Source organism: Lactuca sativa, chromosome 2 (assembly GCF_002870075.4).
Source record: "Lactuca sativa cultivar Salinas chromosome 2, Lsat_Salinas_v11, whole genome shotgun sequence".
Taxonomy (NCBI): Eukaryota; Viridiplantae; Streptophyta; class Magnoliopsida; order Asterales; family Asteraceae; genus Lactuca; species Lactuca sativa.
Window position 1 is genome coordinate 73,468,675 of NC_056624.2, and position 20,087 is coordinate 73,488,761.

A 20,087-nucleotide genomic window follows, 5' to 3' on the forward strand; every position below is an offset into this window, starting at 1 on the left:
TAACCAACCTGTAACTACTAATATCGTTCATAAAGTCGTGTGCCCCTTCGGGATCAAGTACTCGTTTCATTGTTTAGCATTGTAATGTTTATACTTTTTACCAACTTGTGATGGATTATGTTTGTATATGTATATTTATATACATGAATGAGTTGTGGTATATGTGTACATGTATATGTGTATGTATATGTGTTTGTGAGATGTATGTGTACATATTCATAAACATTATAGTGTTAAACCATTTAACGAACAATAGATCATGTATGTGCACGTGACTTTATCAATGATGTTAATAGCTATAAGTTTGTGAAAATATAGATAATCGTATATAATAGAGGTGTGAAAAAAACGGAGCGAAAAAAACGACAATTGGTGCCCGAAAAATCGAAAATAAGAAAAATCCGTAGCTAATCCGTAGCTAATTAGCTACGGATTAGCTACGGAATTCTAACGGAAAGCATATTCCGTAGCTATTCCGTAGCTAATTAGCTACGGATTAGCTACGGATTTTTCTTATTTTCGATTTTTCGGGCACCAATTGTCGTTTTTTTCGCTCCGTTTTTTTCACACCTCTACTGTACATGGCTATCTATATTTTGACCAACTTGTAGCTATTAATATCGTTCATAAAGTCGTGTGCCCCTTCGCGATCAAGTACTCGTTTCATTGTTTAGCATTGTAATGTTTATACTTTTCACCAACTTGTGATGGATTATGTTTGTATATGTATATTTATATACATGAATGAGTTGTGGTATATGTGTACATGTATATGTGTTTGTGAGATGTATGTGTACATATTCATAAACATTATAGTGTTAAACCATTTAACGAACAATGGATCATGTATGTGCACGTGACTTTATCAATGATGTTAATAGCTATAAGTTTGTGAAAATATAGATAATCGTATATAATAGAGGTGTGAAAAAAACGGAGCGAAAAAAACGACGTTTGGTGCCCTAAAAATCGAAAATAAGAAAAATCCGTAGCTAATCCGTAGCTAATTAGCTACGGATTAGCTACGGAATTCTAACGGAAAGCATATTCCGTAGCTAATTACCTATGGAATAGCTACGGATTATGCTTTCCGTTAGAATTCCGTAGCTAATCCGTAGCTAATTATTTAATTTATACACGTATATTATTTTAATTGTTTGTTTGTGTGTTAACCACATTTTTAATTTTTTTTTGATATTATTATTATTATTGAAAAAAAATAATGAAAAAAATAATAATAATAGTGAAAAAAAAGTTTTAAGACTTGAATATTGAAAAGAAAATAATAATAATAATAATAATAATAATAAGCACACACATACATACGATATATAAAAAAAAAAGTTTTAAGACTTGATTATTAATAATAATAATAATAATAATAACAATAATCGAAAAAAGACAGTGCATAAAATTAATAGGAGACAAACTCAGCAAGGATGTGGCATTCCCGGCCAGATGGTAATTGTGCTGCTTAGTTACGTAGGAGACTCGAGTTCGATTCTTACCCCACCCGTGTTTTTCTTTATTTCTCCAGAAATAAATTAAAAGTAATTGGAGTCTAAACATTTAAGGAAGTGGCATACCCGGCCGGTTGGTAAGACCATTGGTTTGAGACTTGTGAGACTGGAGTTCGATTCCTGCTGCAACATAATTTTTTTTTTTTTTTTTTTTTTTTTTTTTTTGTTGCTGCTGCCGTCTATAACTTTTCTCCCATTTTTCTCCCCTTTTCCTGTCTTCCTTTTCCCCCCTTTTCTGTTTCTTCCCCATTCTCGCATCTCCTTACAAGAACAAAAAAAAAAAAAACCACGCTACAGCATCGCAACTCCCTCTCTCTCTCTCTCTGGTGGTCGACGCCCCTTCCTCCTGCACTTTTCCCGTCACCGCCGGTGCTTCTTCCTGCTGCGTTTTCCCGTCACCGAGCCAAAGGTAAACAGTAGTTTTTTTTTTTCTTTTTTGTTTCTTTTTAAAAATTACTTTGTTTTAGGTGTAATTTTGTTGAATGTGAGCTAGCAAGGTTGATTTTTTTTGTTGAATATGAGGTTTTAGGTTGATTTTTTTTGTTGAATGTGATGTTTTAGGTTGATTTTGGTGTTTAAGATTTGTTAAAATTACTTTCCCCTGCACTTTGTTGAATGTGTGGTTATAGATTTGTTAAATATGAAATATAGGTTGGATTTGAGGTTTTAGATTTGTTAAATATGATATATATGTTATATGAAAAATGTTAAGTTAATTTGTTAAATTTGTTAAAAATGTTAGTTAAATGTTTATATATGGAATTTTAGTTAATTTAAAATGCATATTATCATATTGATCATTTGTTGAAATGTTATGTATCGTTAGTCATACATATTAGATTAAATGGGATGTTACACTATTATATTGAAATGTTATGATTCTAATTAACATTTTTAAATGGAAATGTAGTTTTAGATCAAAATGTTGTCTAATAGAGAATGGATGTACACGAAGAGACTTGATAGTCGTCGTTTGTTTAATCCGCAATGGCCACATTATGTCAATTTGTTTTTGGATTTTGCTTACACGAACGCAACAAACATCCAACGTATTATTAGGGAAGGGGTGGAAGTTTTTGAAATTAGATGTCCGTGTGTGAAATGCAAAAATATTTACTACCACCCGAGAGAATCAGTTTTTAACCATCTTATTGCCCGAGGATTCATGAATGGTTATTCACTATGGTATTTACATGGCGAAAAATATCCAACACTAGAGATTGGTCAATGTTCAAACCCTGAAACGGGTCAACACATTGATAACGATTTTGGTGATTATCGTAGATACGAGGAGATGGTCATCGAAAGCATGCATCAACCCGAGGCTTCTTATTATCAACAAACACCACACAACCCAAATCTTGATGCCCAAAATTTTTATAAAATTTTGAAACAAGCGAGTGAACCTTTATGGGATGGGTGTACAAAAACTTCCACACTCGCCGCGACCATTAGATTATTGGACTGGAAATCACAATCTAATGTTTCAGACACGTCATTTGATAAACTACTTTCGATTGTTAAAGACATTCTACCATCTGGCGAGAAGCTTCCTAACAGCTTCTACGAGACCAAGAAAATGTTGAAGCCACTAAAATTGCCTTCAGAACGGATTCATGTGTGTATAAACCATTGCATGCTATTTAGGGGCCAATTTGCTGATCTGGATCAGTGTGTAGTATGTGGTGAAAATAGATACAAAGACAGAGGGAGGAAAGTTCCTCATTTGGTCTTGACTTACATGCCGATTGGACCGAGACTTCAAAGGCTCTTTTATTCAAGGAAGACAGCCAAACATTTAACTTGGCATGCAGATCATTCAATAGATCCAGAAAAGATGATACATCCCAGTGAAGGTAAAGCATGGAATCATTTTGACACAACATATCCTGATTTTGCAAATGAGACGCGCAACATTCGTCTCGGGTTGTGTACTGATGGGTTTAGTCCTAATAATTCAAATACAACTCCCTATTCATGTTGGCCGGTGTTTATCACTGTTTACAACCTACCCCCTTGGTTGGCTTTTAAACATCAGTACATACAACTTCCATTGATCATTCCTGGGAAGAAGAGTCCTGGACAAAATTTGGATGTTTTTTTACAACCTCTGGTGGAAGAGTTGAAGATGTTGTTCACAGATGGCATTGAAACTTATGATGCTCATCGAATGACCAATTTTCAAATGAAGGTTGTACTTCTATGGACAGTTAGTGACTTCCCTGCTTATGCAATGTTGTCCGGATGGAGCACTCATGGTAATTTAGCGTGCCCATATTGCATGCACCAAACAGAATCATTCCGGCTTGTCAACGGACAAAAACCGTGTTGGTTTGACTGTCATAGAAAACATCTACCCGAAAGACACGTATTTCGAAATGATACGGTTAATTTTTTAAAAGGCAAGAAAGTGAAAGGTCATGAAGTGCCTGTTCCGTACCCAACCGGAGAATATATTTGGGAGAAAATCCAACATTTTCCCACTGTATACAACGGTACACCCTATGGTCCAAATTATGCAAAACCACATGGTTTTGGTATTACACATAACTGGGTAAAGAAGAGCATCTTTTGGGAGCTTCCATATTGGCGTCACCTGTTGATCCGACACAACCTTGATTTGATGAAATGGTCATGAAAACAAATCCAAACGAATCAGTTTCAGATTTAAGAGATAAATACTTTGCTGAATGGTTTGAGGACAAAGTAAGTAGAAATAGTTAAATCATACTGATTATTACCAATGCATCATTAACCAATATAATGCGTATATTTTCACTGTAGGTAATGTATAAGACACCTGATGGAAGTGCTAGACACTTAGAAGTTATAGCTAATAAACCATCGAGACATGCTCATTACTATAATGGGTATTTTGTAAATGGTTATAAGTTTCACACTCAACAATACGGTGAGGGTCGTGTGACGAATAACTTTGGAGTATGTGTGAGAGGGGAGACGTATAATGCCGAACAAGAGTCAGACTACTATGGCATAGTGCAAGAGATCATAGAGATTAAGTATTATAGCAACGGACCCTCGACTGTTGTACTGTTTAATTGTATTTGGTTTGATAACAAAGACGGTGTAATAGTCAACAAAAACAAGTTGATTGATGTCAAATACAACTCTCGACTTCAAACTGACGACCCTTTTTGTTTGGCATCACAAGCAGAACAAGTGTTTTATACACCATACCCTTCAATGACAAGGGAGACTAAAGATAAGTGGGCAGTGATCAAGACAAAACCAAGAGGGGTATTTGAAGTTACCGAAGCTGAAATGGAAGCAGATGAAATCTTTCAGGATGAAGAACGATTTGAGTCACCCCTTACTGTAACTCGTGCAGAACGATTGTGCCTAGCCTCAACTACTAATACGTATGAGCAAATATCTGACGACGAGAATGAGAGAATTAGGTAGGAAGACGAAGAAGTGGAAGATTTTGAAATCGAAGATGATGAAAACGAGTTGTATTATTCAGAAGAAGAATTTGAAGATGAAGATGATGAGGACGGATGTTAGGAGAATTGTCTTTTTTTGATGATAAGAGCATTGTATTTGTTGATGTTAAGAGCATTGTCTTCTTTTTTAAAACCTTAAAATTAAATGTTGTTTTTTTAATGATTTTGGTTTGGACATATTGTTATTTTAAACATTTCTTTTGTCATAACTTATTAATCATATATTATATAACTGACCATTCTTGTTCTATTAAATGCAGCATGTCGGGTAATAGACGCAAGGATAAAGGACACAGTAACAACTCTTTTTCTGGTAGTGCGAGGCATAGGGTGGGGAGGGCATCCCCTAATTCTACCGAAGAGCCACGTATGGCTGATCCTTTAGCAGACTTGGCCGGGATTCTTCGCCGTCGGGCTCGAGAGACGGGTCAGATGCCCCAGGTCCCACATACGGATTATAGGCCTCAGCTCCCACCACAGACGGATTACAGACCTCAGTCCCCACAAATGTTTTTGAGGACAGGTGGTAATGATGGGTTTGAGGACTATTGTTTTGAGGGTGCAGATGCAGAGGCAACTTTTCGGTCACCACATACCCCACACACACCGATGGCACCGAACACGCCATTGACGCCGCATGGCTCCGCCTCTAGAGGCATTTCAGGAGGTCACGACTCGAATGCGAGTGATTTTCACGCCTCATCGTTGCCCCTCATCAGACGACATGGGGAAAAGTTAGTGTTTTCATCATTTAAAGCTTAATTTCTTGGTGTTATAATTATACTTATATAGTTTTTTCAATATTGTAGGTTTGGGGATCAAAAAATCCACAGCGCGTGTATTCATCTCTTTTGGGAGAATTTAGATCATCCGTGGGCCTAGTTCAGTGATATTCCAAATGAGGCTCTTCTACAGATGTTTTCGCGTTTCGGGGTAATATATTAAATACTTGTTATTATATCTTATACTCATTTATTTTTAGTTTGTATTTTTAAATTTACTTGTTATCTTTTACAGACAATGTATAGGTGGTATTCACAAGAGAATGAGAACATATTTGATGCATTCAAGTGTGTCCTCAAGGATAGATACAGAGATAGGATGAAAGGTATCAGGAAACAATCTGCCGACATGGCACGAAATGATGGGAAATCCCTCCCCCCAAAGTTTTGTAGCTACTATGATGGGATGCATAACTACCGCCCCGAACGCGTACCGGAGACTGTGTGGCAACGTTTGTGTGATGTAACGGATATGATACATTATTATTTTTTTGTTAAGTTTTTTATTTCTTATTATATTATTGTATTATATATATATATATATATATATATATATATATATATATATATATATATATATATATATATATATTCTTTTCACAGCATTGGTCCACAGAGAAGTGGCAAAAGAATTCAAAAATCGCTCAGCAGAACCGCAACACCGCAGATTCTAGTGGGTCAACAGCAAGACACACTGCGGGTAGTATAGGATTTGACCAGCACCGTAGGAAATTAGTAAGTATCACAATAATAAATTTTATTATTCTTATTTTGTTATAACACTAACTACATTAATTGTACGTTGACTTTTATGTAGGAAAAATTGATGGGTAAACCACCCACACAATATGATGTTTTCGTGCAGACGCATGGCACCGCCGAGTCAAAGAAAAAATATTTTGAGGGAAATCATGAAAATATTGAATATTGCTCGCAGACGGCCAAAGAAGCACTAGTAACTTATCTTTATCATTTATGTATATTGATTGTCTCATTTTTGTATATGACAATCATGTTTTTTGTAATTTGTAGGAGGGGTATCTGCATGGGTTGGTCAACAAATTTGGTGAAGATCCTTCAAATCGTAAGGATGATGTAGATGTATGGGAGGAAAGCCAACTTAGAAGAAAAGGAAAGAAGAAGGGTGCTATCTATGGGATAGGAGCATCAGATATACATTTTTTGGTTTTAGGGACTCCATCTTCCCAATCCACCCAGTCCACCCAGTCGGATAGCACACAACAAGAGGTATGTTGATAATACTAATTAAATTGATAATAAACAAAAATATGTTGCTAATATGGTTAAAAGCTAGGTAGTTTGGTGAGAATATTGATTAAATTGATAATAAACAAAAGTATGTTGCTATTATGGTTAAAGGTTATGTAGTTTGTTGATAATATTGATTAAATTGATAAAAATAAATATATGTTGCTATTATGGTTTAAAAGTTAAGTGTATTGCTATAATTATAAATTAAAATACATTCTTACAATAAACTAAAATAAATTGCTATTATTGTTTAAGTATTGAATTGTGTCACCATTTTTTAGGTTGATAGGTTGCGTGCACAAGTTTCTGTCATGGAACAACAACAACAAATGAAAGAACAAATGGAGATGGTTATGAGGATGATAAATATGTCTGGAAATCAACCCCATGGTCCCCCCGATAATCCACCCGAGGACAATTGATAAGTATTTTGGAACAATTGATAACTATTTTGGAACAATTGAATTTGTAAACACTTGTATTGTTTGCTTGTTTTGTTATGCCTAATTTGTATGGTACTTGAGACATTTGTATGGTATTTAAGACAATGGAATTGAATGTGTCAAAGTTGGTATTAGGGACATTTTTTGGTGTATTTTGGACAAATTGAATTGATATGGTATTTGACAAAAAATGGAAATTTTTAAATTTTTAAAATTTATTTTTTTTGATAAAATGAAATTAGCTACGGACTAGCTACGGAAATCCGTCGCTAAATAGGTCCGTAGGTATTCCGTAGGAAGAAAGTCAATTTTAGTCAAAATTGAGTTCTGTCGTTAATCCGTAGGAAATCCGTAGCTAAACAGTTCCGTAGCTATTCTGTAGGAAAACACTTGCGTAGGTAATCCGTAGCCATGCTATTCCGTAGCTATTCCGTAGGAACATACACCCGTTGGCAATCCGTAGGTATTCCGTAGCAATTACCGGCCGTAGCTATTCCGTAGGAACATACACCCGTTGGCAATCCGTAGGTATTCCGTAGCAATTACCGGCCGTAGCTATTCTGTAGGTATTATACCTACGGAAATATCCGTAGGTATTCAGTAGCTAGTCCGTAGCAATTCCGTAGGTAAAAATTTCCCACGGGCATTTATGCTACAGGACATTTTCCGTAGCAAATCCGTAGGTATCGCCTTATACCTACCGAATAGCTACGGATTGTGCCGTAGCTATTACCCTAGTTTTCTAGTAGTGTTACCAAGTTAATTTGGACAAAAAATGAAAACTAATTTGTTGATATTAGCTTGGTGCTTTTCAAACTGTAAAAATCACAAAACTAGTCTAATAATAACAAAAAGAGATCATAGGTTACTACTAAATATTAAAGTGAATGAACATTACAGATACTTGAGCGCTTGAACAAACTGAGGCGTTGGAACTTAACTAGTACTGAGAGCCTGAGCAAGACGAAAGCTCTTTAAACCACAAATTGAAGAAAAGATAAAATGTGTAGCACATTCTTTAACAAAATGCTCCACTGACAGTCGCTTTGTTCTTTGGGTCGCCCCCAGCTGTCTGCCATCTTTACTTTTCAATTATTCCAGCATCAACACTTTTTAGTATTTACTCTTTTTACCCTGCAAATAAAACAATTTCACCAATTCAATATAGAAAGTAAATATTTTTCTATTTTTGTTTTTATGCATCTTTTTAATTATATAAACTAATAATATATTAAATAATAAATATATTAAATTTCTTTCTTGACATTTACCATAATCTAACGAGCAGAAGGATGGATAAACGCAAAAGATAAAATAGTATTTCAATTTTTATCGAATACTTACTAACATTGGATCACAAGATAACCGATGTTGAAAGAGTCTATTAAACTTATTCATTTTATTTTTGTATTATTATAATAATCTTAAAAGTTTTTCAAAAGTTTAATCACAAAAAAGACATGTCGTTACTAAAACTCAACTCTATTTTATTTCTCAAAAAACTGTTACATTTTTATTTTTTCGATTTAGCCTTTACCTTTTCTTTTTGTCGATTTACCCCGTACATTTTTTCAGATAAAACTTCAACTTTATATTTTTATTATCTAAAAAAACTCTTACATCTTTATTATCTTGGAATATTCCTTGCATTCGGTTCCATAATTCCATTGCAGATTCTTTCAGCTTGATGGTGGGTTGGAGTAAAGCAATAGAGGTGGTCATGTAAATCCATTGGTGGAAGATTGCTCAACAACATTGTAAGTTCATATAATCACACAAGACGTGCAACAATCATCAGTTTAATTAAGAGTTATCTTTATTGACTTTTTTATGTTGGTCATAGTGAAAGAATGGTAAAAGTTGTTCCCATTGTTTTTTTATTACCAACTTAATCATCTCACTTAACTATATGATGTAGTTGAAGCATGTGCAATCTAAATTTGATATGTTAGAAGATCACAAGCCGCAACGATATAGGCGAGTTAAGCGGACTATTATTATTTATTAAAATTTCCTTTTTCTCAAGTATTATTTGTATTTTTTTTTTCATCAATATAATGGTGCTTAGATCTATTTGGAAGAAAGGGTCCAAGGATAGATAGTTTAAATTCTAAAATTAAAGAGCTTGATATGCAATTGTCCATAGAGAAAGAGGAATGCGGAAGGTATTTCATGGATCTTAGCCCATAATTTTTTTTACTAGAATCTTTTCGGCCACTTATTTTTTATTTCTTTTTACAAATTTTAGTTTTTATTTCAGAATTTTCTCCAAAATTAGGGAGTTTGTGAAGGCATATCATTGCCACTTATGGATACAAGATGAGCAGAAGAGGCATAGATCTATTTCCATTTTCTTATATTTTTTTTTCCCATCTACTGTTCTAATAATTGTTACAATATTTAGGTCATAATCTAGTCTTGAAAGACCTGGATCAGATTGGCTTTGATGCTAGAGCTGTTGCTATTGAAGAAAATATTAGCATCAATATATTTATTAAATGATGAAGAGACTTTAGGAAATTTCTTAATAAGCCGCAAATATGATAACAAGGGTTCCCCAAGAAAGAAGGAGATGTTTAGCAATCATTTAGTAGGCACATTGAAGGACCAATATAAGGATTCCCCTAGCAAGAAAAGGATAATGGTTTATGTTGAAAAATCAAAATAAGGTATATTTTATATAAAAAGAACATTTAAGGTTTATTAAATTCTCTTCTATTTGAGACAGTCTAATAAACTTATATTCTTTTGGTGCAATAGGAGAATGGGTTGGTAGTAGAAATATGAGATTTGAAGCTAAAAGGCCTATATCTATTTGAAATAGTTTAATAAAGTGATACTCTTTCGAGCTTCCTCTTATTATTGGATATATTTAGCACCTGTTAGTTGTTCTTAGATAATGATAACAAACTAATGGTTGATGTTACAAGACCAATATTATGAATTGGTAACTATTCTAAAAGTCACCGATTTTCATCCTCATGTAAAAAATCATGATTATGTTTTGATGTAAGAATTTTGAATTATTATTAATAAAAAAAATTATTACATTGTATTGTATAGTTTCATTGTTTGGTGCATTTGTAATAATAATAGGTGGGTAGTTCCTGTGACCATTAGATGAAAAATAGTTGCTATTTAAAAATAAATAAAAAAAAAAGTAAAACAAACAAATAAACAAACAAACTTTAGTGTATAGAAATAATTTTTAGGCACACTTATTGAACAAAATGTTTTATTACAACTACACTTTTTAGCAAAAATTAGAATAAAAATAAATTAATGTGGTCATTGGATAAACGATAGTCACTATCAAAAAACATGTGTGTCTAGAAAGACTTTATAGACACACAATTCGATAAAATGTTTAATTACAATAGCACTTTTGCCACATTTTTTTTTAAATCGATTTGATTAAAAACTCAATAAAAAACAATTTATGTGGCTAAATAATAACTATGACACACTAACAATAAATTCATGTGGCTGTTGGATGAACAATAGTCACGAGATAAAAATGATTGTGTGTCTACAAATCATTTATGAACACACTTATTTGACATAATGTTTGATTACAACGATACTTTTTCCACGTTTTTTTTTAAATCGATCTGACTAAAAACTCAATAAACAATATTTTTATGACTAAATAAAAGAAAATGGCACATTGAATATAATTTCATGTGGTCGTTACATGAACAATAATCACTATAAAAAAAACAAATATTTCTAGAAAAGTTTATAGTCACACTTAATGGATGGAATCCTTGATTACGACAAGAAATGGTGGTACCCTTTAGCCACTCTTTTCCAGTAACTACGACCACTATATTTCAATGTGTTTGTATGATACCTAAGATGACACGGCCTTTCATCTCACTTCACTACTAGAAACTTGAGTTTCAGCTACGGATTCAGAGAGGGATTAAATCTGTAGCAAAATTTAGGCTTATAGAGAGGGAATTACGAGAGATCTGCGATGGTTAAAAAAATTTTATTTATTTATTCAACATTTAGCATATTAGAGAGTGTTTAGCGAGGTATCAACTACAGATCTCACAAGTATTTATCGACGGACTCTTATCCCTCGGTAATCGGTGGAAAACGAAGGCATTTGGCGAGGGTTCAACGAGGGAAAAAAAAGATCGAGTTTTTGGCCATCTAGTACGTGTTTAGCGAGAGAATACCGACAGACCATATGCACGCTATGTTTTTAACATTGACGATCTCTCGCTGAAATTGATGCTCCAATTCCAAACTTCGTGTAAGTTTTCTTCCATCCCAAATCAGATTTGTCACTCCAATTGAACACGCTCTCACCCAAATCTGAAATTGACGACACTCTCGAGCTGCAGCTTGCTTAACCCAATCTCACCCTCTCTGTTCAAACAGATGACGACAAGAACGGACCATTGCAGCTTCCGATTTCGACAGCCTCCACAATTTTAAAATCTGAAATTATTCTTCTTTAACTTCCGATTCAGGTAAATCTCTTGATTTTATTTGCTTTAGTCATATATTAGGTTAGGTTTGATTTAGTTGCACAATATATTACGTTAGGGTTTAATTTCTCCATTTTCTTTCCTTTTTCAATCGTCATTCCTCCACACAATACAATGCCCCTGATATGCAAAGTTGTTAAAGCTGGAAAATCCCAAGGTGTTTTGGGCGTAATATTGCAAGCTCGAATCACAATGCTAGTTAGTGTGAAATGTTTGAGTGAATAAGAGGTAAATAGGAAAGGAGGCAGAAGAGGAACATGGACATTATGAGCATAGGCAGGGGCATTATTACTCTGATAGCCATTGGAGTCTTTCAAGTTCTGTTCCTCTCTGAATATACAACATATGGAATTCAATGAAATTAATGCACTTTGGTATGACCATAAAAAGCCTTCTGCTCTTACACTAGAGATATACACAGACACACAAGCACACACACACACATTAACTCTCCATTCATTGCCAATTTAAGGGCATTCATGTATACATAAAATCGACTATAAGGGTTCTCTAACAGGTTGCAGAGATTGAACAAGCTGAATAGAGGAGAAAGGTAGACAATAGACATAAGAAAATGTTACAAAATGTTACAGATACTACTTGTTAAGTTGTTTATGATTATGAGTGGAGCTTACATCTTCAATCGGAGTGCAGGCTTATCATTTGGTTGTTGTGCAACTTTTGTGGATAAAAGCTTTGCCATCTCTAACCCATTTGTGACAAACTCCAACATTTCTCTCATTAAACAAATACTAAAATACCCTTTTAACCCTACAATTACACAAGAAAAGTTTCAATTCCAATTCCTTCAATACCAACTCTTTAGACAAATTCCATTCCTTCCAAAAAAATATTAACTCTCTTACCATACCAATGCTGCAATCAACCTTCTTGTCCTTAACTCTCTTAGCCTTGTTCTTCCTTCTTTTCGGCTTCTCTTCGGCTTCAGTGTCATGTCATTCAAAGAGAGCTCCTCGGCATTATCCTCTTCAACAAACCTGTGCAAAAACTTGGGTCATTAATCACTCATATATACGATAATGTAAATTTCCATTATTTGGTTAATTAACCTTTTTTGATAGCTCATATTTTCTGTGTGTAAGCATGTTTCATTTCTGTAATTTGATAACTCATATTTTCTGTAAAACTTCATTTCCTTTCTGTATCTGTAATATAATAATTACTTTTTTTAACATCTCCCTAATTGCCCTGATTCTGTGGGACCAGTGAGCTTCTGAAAGGAGAATCAGAGGGACTTTTGAAACTTCCTACAGACATCGCATTGTTGGATGATCCTGCATTCCGCCCTTATGTTGAGCTCTATGCAAAGGTATATTGTGAACTTATTATTATTATAAAATAATAACCAAATGTGATGCCAAGTAAACTTTGATCTTTTATTCACCGGGTAGAAATTAGAGAGGTTCCTTCCACTGGAGACCTAAAAGTGCACACTAAACGTGCACTTTTAAAACAAAGCCATTCCCATTGCTTTAATTAAGTAGAGTTTTAATATAAAATGTTACGTTTTAATAGAATTTAGTTTTAAGCCATGTCATGGTTGTTTATAGGTTTGAATGAAAGGGTGATCCAAAGTTCCATCAGTGAAAAACAAGTGAAAAACAAGCTGAACAGCAGGTAATCTAACTCTTGTCCTTAGTTACTTTTTATGAAATCTATTATCATAGAAAACAACTATATTTTACATAATAGGGAATCATGTAAATTATAAATCAACATTATTAATTTATAATAGTTGCAAATTGTTTAGCTATATATGAGCCTTTTGGTAAAAAAAAAATATAACCATTTTTTGTATTGTTTAATAAACACCTGATATGATGTGTAGGTTGTAGATTTTGTCAAGAAACATATGTGCACATATACTCCTCTACTTGTAGGAAATTCAATTTATGTCGATTTTCTTTTCATTACCATGTCTCTTTTCATGTTCATTTTGTTTGCCCTGGTTTGCTTTTCTCTTTTCTGACCATTTTACCGCTGGTTTGCCTTTGTTTTATTAAAGAATCTTGAAGTGATATATGCTATGTTTTGTTTGCCACTGGTTTCATATTGTTTTGGATTTATATGGTAAAATGACGAATTTGCCCTAAATTTTGTACATTATGAAATACCAAGAAAATAAAGATTACCATAAAAATCTTCATACTTTACACCATATATCATAACATGCAAATTAATTCATAAACACTCTTTACACAACACGCACATACAATATTTTTGTCTTCAATGTCAATCTAAAGATATAACTATGTGTAGCATCCACTAATCACTCTTATTATATGCTAATATATTAATATTTTAAAATACATGTCATGAAAATTACAAAAAGAAAAAAAAAAAAAAGACGTCTGTTTCTCAGGCAAGCTTACTCCTCACTAGTCCTTTGAAGAAATCAAAAATATAAATACCACATGAATCTTTTTAGTTATTATCAGTTTCATATACTTCAAAAGTAACAATTCTTATTAAAAAAAAAAATTTAGAGTTAAAAAAGTAACAATTCTGATACCTATTATCAGTTTCATAGAACCCCTGCAATTAACAACTCAAATTATAAAGACTCCAAGTATGTTTATTGATATATTTTATAACACTTTTTAATAAAAAAAAAATGTCACTTAACAATTCTTGATTTGCTCACCTGAACAGTGACTACATTTTCTGTCGGCAAATCATGTTCTTGGTTTTTTTTCTTGAATAGTAACCCTCTGTCCACTGCACAAATTAAAACCATAATAAGGGAAATTACTTTTTTACCCTTTTTAACAAGAACAATAACTAATATACCTATGGAGCCATGTCTTGTAATATAGCTCCTCAAGGGGTTGGAATCATGCATTTTAAATTAAAAAAATAAAATAAAAACATGAATTTTGTTTTTTAAAATATAAAAAACAAATTAATACTCATCCTGGTGGATCAAAATATGGAAGAAATGCTCGAATTTATCAAAGACAGTTGATGTAATGTCTGCTCTTTGTAGTTTGTAATCAGAATTTAATTTTTGGAGCTCTGAATTCAAGGATGTTGTTGGCTTATTATTGTCAACATTCAATCCTACTCCTGCAATTGGAAAATTTTAACAAATTTTTTTAAAAAAAATTGAAATTTTATTCTAAAAGCTAAAAGTTTATCAATTACCAACACTAATATCGAATATCTTGGATTGATATGTTGATCCACACAAAATTCCTCCCACTTTAAGCCCATTTAAGTAAAGATCATTTGGCCATTTTATTCTAACATCAAGAGGAGGAATACCCTGATATTAATATTACAAAACACTTGTTAATATTATAAAATAACAAATTCATATTTAGAAATTACTTTCTCTCCCTTCCAGTTCTTGTTTATTCCAAAGGATTTATTGTCATCCACTGCTTCTTACTTGGTTGTAGTTAGTTTTTATCTAATCTCTATCTAAGTTTTGAATAGTAGTTATATATTTTGTTGTAGCTAGTCATTTTGTCAACACGTAGTGATAGAGACGGGATGTACAAAAGGTTAGATAATGGGTATCTTAGCACAACATATCATGCATCCCCTCTTGAATAATGAAACATGGTGTGATGTTTCCGGAGGAGTCAAGAAAGGAAGAATATATGGATTCGGATTTGTGTCTGATCCAGCGAGCTTTTTGGAAGGAACATCTAGTACAATAACATCCCAAGAGGTTCGTTTAATTTTGTACTTCATAAAAATTTCCTATCATAGCATTGTACTTACAAAGTTTCTTATCATGGCATTGTACTTACAAAGTTTCCTATCATGGTATTGTACTTACAAAGTTTCCTATCATGGCATTGTACTTACAAAGTTTCCTATCATGGCATTGTACTTACAAAGTTTCCTATCATGGCATTGTACTTACAAAGTTTCCTATAATGGCATTGTACTTACAAAGTTTTCTATCATTGTACTTTAGGTTGTCTATGAACGTGTACGAAACGAGATGCGTGGGGAAATGGATGCTAAAGCTGCAGCAATAGATGCCAAACAACAACAAATTGATGCAAAATATGAAGCAATGGAGAAGATGTTTGCAGCCTTGCAAAATATGATGGGAAATTGAAAATTAGAGGTAATATGATGTTAACCATTAGTATTTGATGTTTTTGAATGACTTGTTAACCTTTTGTGTTTGATACTTTTGATTGTTTTGAATAATGTTTTATAGGAATGAGAACCGAAGATTGAAGAGAGCAGCTAAAATGTTATTTTGAAATTATGTTTTGTGAAAACTCATTTCCCGATGCTTATTTTGAAGGTTAAACTTTTTTTTTATTTGTACCTATTTTGCATACTTTGGATTTCTTGGTGCTAGAATGTTATTTTGAAGTTAAACCTTTGGGAGTTTGATGTTATATGGATAGTTTTGGTTTTGGATGTTTTTTTGATAGTTTTGGTATTTTAATGTTTGGTTGTATGTTATTTGATGTTTTTTAGTATTAAAATTTGATGATTGTAGTATTTTTTTCTTTTAGAATCATAATAAAAAAATATATTAGAAGTTTGCGACGGATTGGTGAGAATAAAAAAAGTATTTTAATGCATCAATTTTGCGAGGGATTAGCTACGGAAAAAATATCATGTCTAAAGTTTGCGACAGATCAGCGACGGAACAAAAAAAAAGTCATGTATAAATTTTGCAAGGGATTAGCTAGGGAAAAAACCATGTCTAAAGTTTGCGACAGATTAGCGACGGAAAAAAAATATCAGTATATGAATTTTGCAAGGGATTTGCTACGGAAAAAAAAAATTGTTCACGGGAATTTGCGACAGAACAGTGACGTAATGGCTTTATCGAATTTTGTCGCTATGCCCTGAGTAAATGTATTGAGTGACATTTAGCGACGAATATTCTGTCGCTACATTTGTCGCAAGGAAAAACCTCTCCGTCGCTAAAACCCTCGCTGAGAAATTAGCCACCTATTAATTACCTATGGAGTGAATCCGTCGCTGATCCATCGCGAACAACATTTAGCGACGGAATAGCGACGGAATAGCGACGGATATTTCCGTCTCTAAAACCCATATTTCTAGTAGTGTCTTGAGCTAAAAAAAATAACGTGTGTCTAATGACATATGGTTACACTTTTGTGGTGTGGCCAATGTCGATTTTTGTACTAGTGTAGAAAGAATCTTTCTTTGCAAAGAAAAGTGCAATTTATCAATATCTCTACTTATTTTTAAGAGATTAGCGTAATCCGTTGAGGTATATATGCCTATTTAACATCCTTGAATGTCCATAAACTTTGGATTGTAGATGATAGTTGACTGATGTATTAATCTTGATATTGGGTATAATACTTTGTGCCCATATTCCGAAGACGTCGTATTACACCCACATCCTTTTTAAAGTGATTTTCAAAGCTCATTATATATGTAAGATTTTGGTCAAAAAAAACGTAAGTATTTTGTGACATGTATCTCACGTCCTAATTAAGATGTAATTGTGGTCAGCTAGCTAGTTCAAAACTAAACAGTGTTAGATGAAGACTTATGATGGATTATTTTTTTTTTTAAAGTTTGAACCTGTAGACAAGTGTTTTCCTTAACTTTCGTTTAAGTTTTGTCTATCCAAGTGTTTGTAGCGCCATCACTAATGAAATTTTTAGGAGTTCCCTGTGTATTTACATTATGTAGTTGTTTATATTTGAAAGTTTGTTGTTATTTCCATATATATCATGGCAAGAGTTTCTCTCGAGAATAATTACAAGATGCTTTATAAGCATTTTATCTCAGTATCATTTTATCTCAATATCGTTACAATTTTAACCTTATACGGATTTAGGTTGGCCAATCTTAACAAATTCTTAATGTCTAGTTTGCTATTGTAAGAGTAGATAATTACTAATTATTTATTAGAATTTGATTGCTAATAAATATTATAAACTCTTGTATTTAATTGGAAGATTATAATTTTATAAAAATAACATTTTCTAAGAAAGAAAACAACTAGTAACTTATCTTCTCTAATAAATAAAAGTTTTTTTTTTTTTTTGTCACTTGTCACACTCTCATTCATTTTGCTACATGTCATTTTGTGGTTATTTTAAATTAATTTTTATTCCATATGTAATTTTGTGGTTTTCCTATTTTATTAAATTCCATATGGTATTTAAATTTAATAATAAATGCATATTAATTTCATTAATGAACTTTCCTTATAATCTCAAAATTTTAAAATAAAATGTGATTAATTTGCTTTGATTATTTTATCTAAATGATTTGTTTAAATTTAAAAGAGAAAAAAAAAACACTTTAATTTTAGTAATTCAATATTTTTTCATTTTTCTTATAAATTCAAATTTCTTAAATGTTTATACATATTTAATTATTTTAAATACACCCATGTAATACATGGGGCTCACACCTAATAAGGCATGAATTTATAAGTTTTGTACATATTGGAACTATTAACATTCATTAATCACTACTACAAAAAGCTACCCGCAACATAGGACCCGGTTTCTCAAAATAACCGGGTTATATTATGTAGAAACCGGGTTTTATAAAAGGAAGAGTAACAAGACACGGTTTAAAGTACGAAACCGGGTTAAATGATTAAAATAAAAAATCAAGTTCCACACTACAACCGGGATTTTTCTCCAGAGAGTTATATCAACTGGTTCTATAACTACGACTGGGTTCTATTGCTATGGGATGCAAATTGTAGAGAGTCATATGACCCAACTTTCAACAACATTGTTTTTAACATATGACTAGGTATTGAGATACATTATTCAATGTTTTTTTCTGACAAATCATGAAACAAAATTAAAACTTTAAGCTTAAAGATAATTATAAAATTATTTCTGAGGATAACTAGTTAACTACCACAATTTTTTGAGATTATTTAGTTTATTGCTATTTATTCCTCCATTAACACATGATAAAGAAAGTTAGTAACATATATTGGTAGTGTTTGTAATAGAGTTGAACTCTTCAGTTAATTTATAATTGGTCATGTCCTCAACAATATTGATGTAAAGAAAAGATGATGTGTATTAGATCCCCTTCCAAACAAAACAACCAAGTAATACACCTTTTCCTTCCTTTGACTTAATTGTTTCCTCAAGTCGACCTTTAGCTTTTCTTATTTTACTTTCTGAAATTTTTACAGCCAACTTGCCAAGTTGCCAAGTAACTTGCTGATTACAATAAAATGTCAACAAATTTTGATTACTTCCAAATCTTCTTTTACTGCATTCTTCTTTTGTTTCTTTTAAAGCATTCTTTTACTACATCTTTTTCTCTACATCAAATTAAATTATTCCCCAATCAGTTTTCAAGAATCAAGATATTCAACAATGTTTTCAACAAGATCATCACAATTTGTAAGAATCAAAATACCAAATCAAGATATTCAACATAGTATTCATCAATAATCAACAAGTACTCATCAGAAATTCAAGAATCAGAATGGTTCAAGTAGTTTCAAAGTATTAATCATAAAATCAAAAAAGCAGATTTAAAGAAGTGGATTACAAATATTCTTCTTCCTTAAGTCTAAGTAAGTATCTTTAATCCTACTCCTGTTTGTATTAGAATAATAAACACATGATGTTATTAGTGAATTGTCAAATTAAGAAGAAAATAACTTTGCTTTAAAGAAAGAAACACTACACAGATAAACAACCACTGCTTCATCCCATACATTAGTTGAATATTTAGTCACAGGTTTTAGAATATTTTGGGATGGGGCACAAACTAAATAGTGGCTCATCAAAAAAGGAATTTAACTTTTGTTTAAAAATATATTAATTTTATTCATAAGTGTTCAATCTCATTTTTTTTTTCAAGTAGAACAATGTATTGTAACATATCAAAGGACTTGATCCCTGGTTCTTTGAATAAAATGGTCCAACCGAGCAATCTAACATGCACCGTAAAATGTTTCTACTTATACTTGGAAACAATGCTTATATAACTAGAACAGGGGTTAAAACTGATTTTCAAAAAGAGACAAAAATGTTTGAATGAAGACTGGAATTATTAGTTGTTTTAGATATGCAATTGTATGTGTATTAACAAGAACAGTACTTGAGTTATTCGGCTATGTAAGCAAGTTTCTTTT

General features: G+C 32.5%; 1 protein-coding gene and 1 long non-coding RNA gene across 10 annotated transcripts; both read left to right on the forward strand.

The window, feature by feature from the left end:
* The first annotated feature begins 1,413 nt into the window (after positions 1-1,413).
* On the forward strand, positions 1,414-7,672 carry LOC111881015 (uncharacterized). 3 transcript variants are annotated; one of them, XM_052768333.1, is made up of 8 exons: positions 1,467-1,929; positions 5,245-5,718; positions 5,794-5,917; positions 6,002-6,229; positions 6,370-6,501; positions 6,584-6,721; positions 6,799-7,014; positions 7,320-7,672. In XM_052768333.1, exons 3-8 carry the CDS (start codon positions 5,900-5,902, stop codon positions 7,458-7,460), a joined length of 873 nt encoding a protein of 290 aa, XP_052624293.1. In that variant the 5' UTR covers positions 1,467-1,929; positions 5,245-5,718; positions 5,794-5,899; the 3' UTR covers positions 7,461-7,672. The 3 variants fall into 3 exon arrangements, with proteins under 3 accessions (XP_052624292.1, XP_052624293.1, XP_052624294.1); XM_052768334.1 differs by lacking the exon at positions 5,245-5,718; XM_052768332.1 differs by lacking the exons at positions 5,245-5,718; positions 5,794-5,917; positions 6,002-6,229; ... (2 more) ...; positions 6,799-7,014; positions 7,320-7,672 and adding an exon at positions 2,431-5,238 and having other exon boundaries at positions 1,414-1,929.
* Positions 7,673-11,367: 3,695 nt separating this feature from the next.
* On the forward strand, positions 11,368-16,400 carry LOC111909131 (uncharacterized). 7 transcript variants are annotated; one of them, XR_002856092.3, is made up of 9 exons: positions 11,391-11,745; positions 11,874-12,357; positions 12,501-12,536; positions 12,638-13,025; positions 13,211-13,313; positions 13,555-13,621; positions 15,464-15,680; positions 15,933-16,088; positions 16,185-16,400. It is a non-coding gene; the product is annotated as an uncharacterized LOC111909131 (long non-coding RNA). The 7 variants fall into 7 exon arrangements; XR_002856095.3 differs by having other exon boundaries at positions 11,401-11,745; positions 11,874-11,965; XR_002856089.3 differs by having other exon boundaries at positions 11,388-11,745; positions 12,501-13,025.
* Positions 16,401-20,087: the final 3,687 nt, after the last annotated feature.